This window comes from Rosa chinensis, chromosome 2 (assembly GCF_002994745.2).
Source record: "Rosa chinensis cultivar Old Blush chromosome 2, RchiOBHm-V2, whole genome shotgun sequence".
Classification (NCBI taxonomy): domain Eukaryota; kingdom Viridiplantae; phylum Streptophyta; class Magnoliopsida; order Rosales; family Rosaceae; genus Rosa; species Rosa chinensis.
Window position 1 is genome coordinate 22,565,215 of NC_037089.1, and position 9,222 is coordinate 22,574,436.

General features: G+C 46.0%; 1 protein-coding gene across 1 annotated transcript; it reads left to right on the forward strand.

The window, feature by feature from the left end:
* Positions 1–6,292: 6,292 nt before the first annotated feature.
* Positions 6,293–7,411, forward strand: LOC112183920. Its single transcript, XM_024322234.1, has 2 exons — positions 6,293–6,493; positions 7,118–7,411. The coding sequence occupies exons 1-2, from the start codon at positions 6,293–6,295 to the stop codon at positions 7,409–7,411; spliced, it is 495 nt and encodes a 164-aa protein (XP_024178002.1).
* The last annotated feature ends 1,811 nt before the right edge of the window (positions 7,412–9,222 follow it).

The following is a 9,222-nucleotide window of genomic DNA, read 5'->3' on the forward strand; positions in this document are numbered from 1 at the left end:
AAAATGGATGTCTTTGAGAAGCTTTTGATGTGTATCTGGTCTTTGTGGAAGAATCGAAATGAGATACTCTGGGAAGAAAGTTCACAGCCTGCCTCAGCACTCTTCCTAGGGGCAATGACATTGCTTGAGGAGTTTCAGTGAGTACCTGCCTCCTTTGCCAAAAAACTCCCGACGACTGCTGGGCATTGGAAACCAGCACCAGATTCTCTCCCTAAACTAAATGTGGATGGTGCTTTTTTACCTTCATTAACTCAAGGTGGTCTCAGTGGTGTGGTCCGAGATTCTACGGGTCGGTTTATTACAGCCTTTGCACAATCAGTCCAGCATGTCACTTCGACAAAGCATGTGGAATTGATCGCTATAAGAGAAGGTTTGGACTTTCTGCAGCAACTCTGTATTTCGAAGGCTATTCTAGAGACTGATTGCCTTGCAGCTGTGCAAGACATTCTCGCAGTGGTGCTAATCTTTCTGAGGTTGGAAGCATTGTTGATGATATCCTTGTGGTGTTGAACAACATGCCGGACGTGCATATCATTTATGCACCGAGGAACAGCAATATGGTGGCACACCGTTTAGCTAATATTGGTTTTGAGTCAAATTGTAAAGAAATCTGGAACTACTAGATGCCTAGCTGCATTTCTGATGTACTTAGCCATGATTGTAATCTTCTAAGTTCTTAATAATATAAAGTCTGCTTTATTCAAATAAATAAATAAAAATAAAAAATATATTATTAGTTTATTATAATAGAATATTAAAGAGTTAACCATGGTTGTGTTGTAGAACTCGTGGCAAACTTTTATGGGGGTCGTGGTATCACCACCTATCAAAGATGGTGAGCAAATTTGAATCCCACTGTCATTAGTTTATTATAATAGAATATTAAAGAGTTAACCATGGTTGTGTTGTAGAACTCGTGGCAAACTTTTATGGGGGTCGTGGTATCACCACCTATCAAAGATGGTGAGCAAATTTGAATCCCACTGTCATTGCCCTTAAAAATTTTACTATACACATATGTGATGCACACAAAACGACAATTAATGGTAAGAAAGGAGAGTTACATATGATTTCCACATTGTCAGATTATGTATGTATTTCCTTGTTACATTCCTACTTCTGTTAATCAGTTTTTTTTTCTCTTCAAATGGAGTGATTTAGTTTTTTTTTTCCTGTATAATTCATAATTTTAGATGGAAAATTTAGATTTATTCCACATGGTTTTGGGGTTCTAAGTATCTAATTTGGCTTGAAGTACGATTTCATATGGGCTATAAATGATCCTACTGTTTGAGCCCAAAAGTAACTTTGGCACGACCTTTTAGTGGATTTAGCATAGCAGGCCGATACCTGCGGTCCAAAAATAAGTCTACTTGGAATTGGGTTACAGCTTCGCCCATTCCGAAACCCATAAAGAAAAAGGGCCCTTATTGGAGTAAGGTAGCGGAGATTGAATAGGAAACTTCAATCAATAATCCTTCTATGGCAAAGAATAGCCGAAACCCTAGGTATAAATACCAGGTTTCAAGGACAAATCAAGGACAACTCTCAAATCAATCTATCCCTTGGATTATCAAGCCTCCCCGGAGCAAACCTTCAACCTAGTTGAAACCCGGCGACCGTACTTTCAGTCCTAGTCTCTCCAAGAGCTGACTGTTAATGCTACTGCCACCGATACTACCAGCGAAGCAATGGTGACGCCCTCGCAACCCCCACGAAGCTAAAGTCACGCTTTAGCAAAACCCTGTGCTTTCTCCAAACTTCTCAGTGATTGCTCTGCTTAGTCTACAACACTAAGTATCGATTCGGTGACGCGAAGAGATCACAACCAAAGCCCTTATCCGTAAGGCAAGAAGTCATTTCTCGGAAGGCAGGAAAAGAGCCTTGTGACGAGGTTGGTGCTCTCCTCGTCCACAACGCTTGATCAAGAAGTCAGGTCAAGGGACGCCCTGACGACTGCACCCCATGGTGCTAGTACGCTCGCGCATTCAAAAGAGATAGTTTGTACCATACTGGATTTTCGTGTCAAACATTTTGGCACACCCGGTGGGGCTTTTAGATTTTCGCGAACGTAACCATTGGGAAGTCAAGCGAAAACCCTTATCAAAAGGTTTACGCTAACTGCTAAAAGCATAAAACCTCCAGTTACAGACCGCACTTTCGCGCGGACTGTCGTGGTCTTTATGAAGAACAAGTGACTCAAAGGTTTTCTCGTTACCCCCAATCAACTAACATGTCAACTGGACAGGGAGAGAATCACCTGACCGCTACTAAGGGTCAAAGTGTCACTACTAACCAGGCAAGTGAGCCTGTCAACACTATCGTTGTTTCTGATGCCGCGGAAAGTGAAGAAAGAGAGGCTTTCATTCCGAAGCCTATTCCAAAGGAAACGACATTCGAGGAAAAACTCGCGATCATCATGGAGAATATCGAGAACCATCATGCAAAGGTAGTTGCTGACTTTGACAGGGAAACCGCGAAAACAGACCAGCTTATACGCGAACTAGACCAGCGCATTGCCCAACGTGCTGAGAATACTAAGCAACAAATCACACGATCGGAGAATTCAGTAAGGGCCCATGCCAGAGGTATCGCTGATGAGCAGAGTCAACATCAAAAAGAAATTATGAAAGCTATCGCGAGCCAAACCAAGCAGACTATGTCAGATTTGGCAAGTCTTCGCAAGGATGGTTCTAATCTTGCAACAAAGGTCACCATGCAGAGAGCCGAATTGAACTAGGCTAAAGAAGTATTGAACAAAGCTCTAGGCGATCCTAACGCCATCCTCAGCCCTCTGGTTCTGGTAAGTATATACCACCAAATGCTCACGAGAAGGCTAGTAGCAGTACGGCCACACCTCCTGCAACGGCTACTGCAGCATCAACTAGAAATAAGGAAGGAGCTTTGGTGATTTGTGGTAACAAGGCTGCTCCATCAGCCTCACAAAAGGATAAGATCCAGAAGACCGGTGATGGTACTCCAGCTGATCGTGTAGTGTTTACTCAGTACGACAGCGACGGGGCGAAGAATGTCTACCATGAACTCCCAGACAATAACTACGGCATTTACCAAGCAGGCAACTCCATCAAGATAACAGCGTTGGTCAAGGATGTGCCCGTACCAGAGGTAACTCTCTAGCAGTCTGCTAATCCCTAGACTATTCGCCTAAGGGAACTAACAGCGACTGCTAGCCAAACCGTACCCTTGCAGGCTGCTCGCCAGACTGTGGCGAATCCTCCTCCTCCTCCTGGTCCAGAGTATGTGAGACGTGAAGAGGTAGAGAAGATGATTAGGCTGGCTAACCCTAGGGCCCAAATGGATGGGGTCTATGAGGGATCTTTCCTGCCACATATAATGCTCGCGCCCTTTCCAAGAGGTTATAAGAATATCATATTTTCTACTTTTTCAGGGGAGGACACTGAGAACGCGGCAACTTATCTGGCCAGGTTTAGGGTGCAATGCGGCCAATACCAGAATGATGACATCCTTAAGTGCAGGATCTTTGGCACTTCTCTTTCTGGAGCCTCCTTTAGATGGTTTTCCAAACTCCGACCAGGACCAGTGGTAGATTGGCCCGCAATGGAAAAGCTCTTCCGAGAAACTTTTGGAGCCATTGAGCCCTAGGTCGATTTGGCCTCTCTTACTCAGATGTCCCAACAACCCACCGAGTCTGTTGTTGCCTATCTTCAATGCTTTCAGATCCAGAAAGCCAAACTGAGTGTGATCCTCCCTGAAAAAGAATTAGTCAAGCTAGCGATCAAGGGTTTGGAACCGTGCCAATGAAAGAAGCAACATGGCAGCATGATCCAGTCAATGGAGAACTGATCACAGAGGTGGGTAGCTTTGAGCATCTCCTCAGAGACACTGATGATAGGAAAAATGCATCCAAAGGAACATATGTGCTAGGGAAACACCGCACTGTGGAAGCTCTTGGATACCTACAGCCAACCTATGATCCTTACTATCACCATCAAAGGGAAGAGGTTTTCCTGGGTGAAGATGAAGCTGAAGAAGAGGAAAACGACGTCTCCGCGCTAGAGTTGACAGGTAGGAAGAATTCAACCCTCAAGCAGTTAAAGATATCTAAGGAGCCTGTCAAGCTAAAGTCTGTGGCTTTCACCAAACCTGAGTTCGCGACATATACATATGATGCCAATAAGGCACATGAGATTCTGGATGAGATGATTGCCGCGAAGATGGTGAAAATAGATTTTGGCCCTTTCCCTCGACCGGATCAGTTGAAAGGGAAGAAGTACTGCAAATTCCACAACTTGTGGAACCATAACACATCTGATTGTGTGAAGCTAAAGGACCAAATTCAGGTATGGCTCAATAATGGCAGTTTGCAGGTAGAAGCTTCGACGGCCGCTGCAGCACTAGTAGACTTGAACCCTTTTCTAGATACCGGAGTCAGTATGGTTGGTGTGAACTGGCCCAAGAAGAACCAGAGGAAACCAACCCTGGATTTGACTACAAAGGGGAAAGAAGAGAGGGATGAAGGGGAGGAAACCCCTGTAAAGAAGAAAGCTAAGCCCATCAACGAAGCCTCACCGGTAGTCTTTTGCTCGCGATGCAAAGAAGAATGTAGCATCCAAGTGTCGCACGCAGAAGTCGAGCAGACATTTCGTTTTGGTTCCCTCCCACCAATCAAATGGGCTTCATCGTCACAAAACTACTAGCCTTCTAGCCCAAAGGCGAGAGATGAGGTAAAGTCACCACCATCCCCGAAGGATTCTAACTTGTTCGAGAGATTGAAAGCGGCCGCAGCCGATCAGAAACAAGAAGGAAGGGCTTGGAATGAGCACAAAGATGTCGTGACCAAACCTTACATTCCTCCTGCTTCAACATCCACCATCAAGGAAGGCAAATGGTATACCAGAGAGAAGGGGAAAGCAGTGGAGATCAGCCCTTCCAAGAAAATTAAATTGCAACGCAGGTTTGGAGAAGCCAAGCGCGCCTTAGAAGCTCTGGATCAAGGCCTGATTAAGCCGTCGCAACTCGTTGAATCTCTTGAGCAATATCAGAAGGAGATGGAGGCATTAGCTGCTAAGCCATTGGTGGCTCCTCGCAGCTTTCAAAAACAGGCGCGCTCAGAATCAGGAGCCTCTAAGCCTAGTGTTTTCTGCAGGATCATGACAGAAAGGACACCTCCGCTAGCTAGGAAAGACAACTCGCCAACTAGGCGGCCACAGGTTAGGCGCAGGTTGTTTCGAGATGAACCAAAAGCCAAACCCTCAGTTTTTGAGAGACTGGGGGGCAAGGGCAGCATTACAGAAGCTCTACAGTGGAGACCTAAAAAGTCCAAAGTCTGGTGGTCGCGCCCCCAAAGGAGATACTGGCAGGGGAACAAAGATCAAACCCGCCATTGTTGATGGCCGAGCTGCAGGAACAAAAACAGTGTGAGGTAAAGGGCCTTACAGAAGACTCATTGGTAGACCGGCTGGCAAAGCAGTTCAACACTGACATCCCAGTTGGAGAGCAAAAGCTCAACCTGGAGGACGACATAGACGAAACTGAGGCGGTTGATACTTCCTGCAATATGGTCTATGTACTTCCCGCGAGATATGCTTTGCCAATCGCCGCCCAGGAGTGTGTGGAGAATGAAGAAGGTACCGATCAGCCTCTGCAAATCACATCGGCTGTAACAACACCTTAAATGTTTCTTTATGAGCTTTATAAGACCAACGCCCACGATGGTTCAGCATATGCGACCTTTATATATAACAGCGGAGATTGTTGGCACTAAGGTCAGCAAGGTCATGGCCGACATAGGGGCTGCTGTCAACGTTATCACCACAAGAACCATGCATTTACTTGGGATCAAGAAAGAGAAGATCCAGTTTACATCCCTCACGCTGAAGAACTTCGCGGGGACAGTCACAAAGACTTTGTGCTTATTGTTTCTACGTATCAAGGTAGGATCAGCAGAGGGAGTCTATGCTTTCTTCGTGACAGACTGTTACGTGGCCTATAGCGCCATCCTAGGGCGCGACTGGATTCACCGGAGCTATTGTGTTCCTTCAACTCTCCACCAGGAACTGGTGATGTGGAATAGGGTAACAGATCAAGCTAAGGTGATTAAAGCGGATCCTCGCCCATTCCCAGTTTTCGCGAACTATGTAGATGCCAGGTACTACTTGGAGCCAATTACTCCATTGCAATTCAGTGGCATCGATGACAAAGGCCGCCCCACAGGGGTGACAGCCTCTGAATTGGCATAGTGGGGACTTACGCTTGCAAAAGAAGGCTTGGAAAGGCCTGGCCACGCTGTGCCCAAACCCTTAAACTATTAATGGATTATGACCTTCCAGATGAAGGGATAGAGGCCTTCCACTGGCTGTACGAAAGACTATCCTCTTACCTGGTAGAAAAAGAGGCCTATGATTGTGTCGCGACCTTGGAAATTGTCAACGAGGAATTCTCTGACCAAGAAAAAGAAGACAAAGAAGAGATTCAGCTGGCTCCAGCAACGCTGGATGACACCCCTCCGAAGGTCAGGGATCATACAGAGAAAGTCAATCTTAGAACAGCAGCTGAACCTATGGAAGTGGCTATCAGCGCTTACTTAGAGCCTAGCGAGAAACAGAGGCTCATTGATTTATTACTAGAGTCCAAACACTGCTTCGCGGAGAAATATGAAGACATGCCCGGCCTGTCACCGGACTTGGTTTGCCATCAACTGCCAACACTCCCTAATAAGAAGCCTGTGAAGCAAGAGCCGCGAAGAATGAACTCCAAGACCCAAGTTCTGGTCAAAGAAGAAGTTGAAAAGATGCACAGGTCAGGCATCATTCGGGTGGCCAAATACAATCAGTGGCTATCCAATATTGTGCCAGTCCGTAAGAAGAATGGTAAGATGAGGGTCTGCGTGGACTACAGAGACCTTAATGTCGCTACGCCTAAAGACGTCTACCCTATGCCGATTATGGATATGTTGGTAGATGCAGTGGCAGGACATGAATTGTTATCCTTCATGGATGAAACTGCTGGGTATCACCAAATTCTGGTTGTGGAGGAAGACAGACACAAAACCGCGTTTTGTTATCCAGGGTTCGAGGGCGTTTTTGAATACGTGGTTATGCCTTTTGGACTGAAGAATGCTGGGGCAACGTATCAGAGAGCCATGAACCTGATTTTCCACGACTTTCTGGGGAAGATTTCAGAGGTTTACATTGATGATGTGGTCGTTAAGTCTAAGCAGCTTGGGGATCACATCACAGATCTCAGGAAAGTCTTCAAGCGAATGCGGCTGCACAAGCTCAAGATGAACCCCGCCAAGTGCGTTTTCGGAGTTCAAGCAGGAGATTTTCTGGGCTTCATCGTCCATCAAAGAGGGATTGAGGTCCTTGAGAATAAGGGAAGCGCAGTCATCAACGCCTCTTCCCCGCACACAAAGAAAGAGTTACAATGATTACTGGGTAAGATCAACTTCTTGAGACGTTTCATATCTAACTCTGCAGGTAAAATCCAGCATTTTTCCCCACTACTGAGACTATAAGGATAGAACGAGTTTGTGTAGGAACCTCAACACCAAGAGGCTTTTGACAAATTAAGGCCTATCTGGTGAGCTCGCCAGTACTCGTTCCACCTAGAGCTGGATTTCCATTAAAGCTGTATATTTCAGCAGTTGAGGCTTCCATTGGCAGCCTGCTCACCCAGGATGATGAGGAAGGTGTCGAGCATGCCATTTTTTTACCTCAGTAGGACACTGACGGATTGCGAAAGCAAGTATACTCCCATGGAAAAATTGTGTCTTACATTGTACTTCTCAGCATGCAAGTTGCGACACTACATGTTATCCTTTACCACTTGCATTATCGCTCAAACTGACCTGGTTAAGTACATGTTGTCGCGACCTATTCTGTGAGGTCGTATTGGCAAGTGGGTACTGGCCTTATCCGAATTCTCGCTACAAACGTTCCACAGAAAGCAGTGAAGGGACAAGCCATCGTAGACTTTCTAGCACATCTCCCTCTGTTGGATGTCCCCACAGTGAAAGAGTTAGAGATAGCGACCGCAACCATAACTCGACCAGATTTGGTGCACATTCTAGAATATGCTATTTGGTATCAAGCCACAATCTCCCTTCAACCCTGGATATTATTTTTTGATGGCTCAAAAACAGAAACACTAGCAGGGGCAGGGATTGTTCTGGAAAACTCAGCGGGCGATCGTTTTTCTTATTCTTTCCAATTGGAGTTTAAGTGCACCAATAATCAAGCAGAGTATGAGGCCCTCATTATTGGCCTAGATGTGTTACTGGAGCTAGGAGTAAGAGATGTCCAAGTATGCGGTGATTCTTTGCTTGTCATAAATCAACTTCAAGAGAAGTACAGGTGTGTGAGCTACTTGCTTGTACCATATTTGAATCGCGCCATTGAACTTCTATAGGCATTATAATATATTCCTTGCGAGCTCAACTTTGCGGCCAATGAACTTGCTCAACTGGCTACAGGCATTACTTTGAAATATGGGGTTCGCAAGTGTATCCTGAAGGTTGAACGACGCACGCTGCCTTCTTGGCTCGCACGGCCTGATCCGCTATATGATCCAGTCTTCGCAGATCCTCAAACCTATTGATATAGACTGGTGCATCCCTTTGATTGCTTACCTAAAGCAACCAGACGCCACTCCAGACAGGAAGACTCGTTTTCTTGCCTTAAATTACTTCTTTAGAGGTGATGAGCTGCGCCGACGCGGCGAAGATGGCATAGATTTTCGGTGTGTGTTTGGTCGCGATGCGAAGCGTTTGATGCGAGAAGCACATGCCGGCATATGTGGAGCCCATCAAGCGGGTCCAAAGATGTGTTGGCTCATCAGACGACATGGGTATTATTGGCCCAGCATTTTGAAAGACTGTATCACGTTCGCGAAAGGCTGTCAGGATTGCCAAGCTCATGGACCAGTTCGGCATATTCCCAATATTCCCATGTAGCCTATTATTAAACCTTGGCCTACGCGAGGCTGGGCATTGGACTTGATTGGCATGATTCATCCCCATTCGTCACTCCAACACAAGTTCATCATCGTCGCTGCGGATTTCTTCACTAAATGGGTGGAAGCTGAACCTTTGAAGGAGGCCTCTAGAGCAACCATTCGCCAATTCATCTTTCGAAATATTATATGCAGGTTCGGCGTCCCCGAGGTGTTAGTATCGGACAGGGGGGCAGCATTTATGGGTGGTGATGTGGAGTAGCTCGTCAATGACTTGGGCATCCAGTT

Coding starts and splice junctions, on each gene's coding strand:
- LOC112183920 (XM_024322234.1), top strand. CDS start 6,293: ATGGATTATGACCTTCCAGATGAAGGGATAGAGGCCTTCCACTGGCTG. Junction 6,494..7,117: donor TGGATGACACCCCTCCGAAG/GTCAGGGATCAT, acceptor GCAACGTATCAG/AGAGCCATGAACCTGATTTT.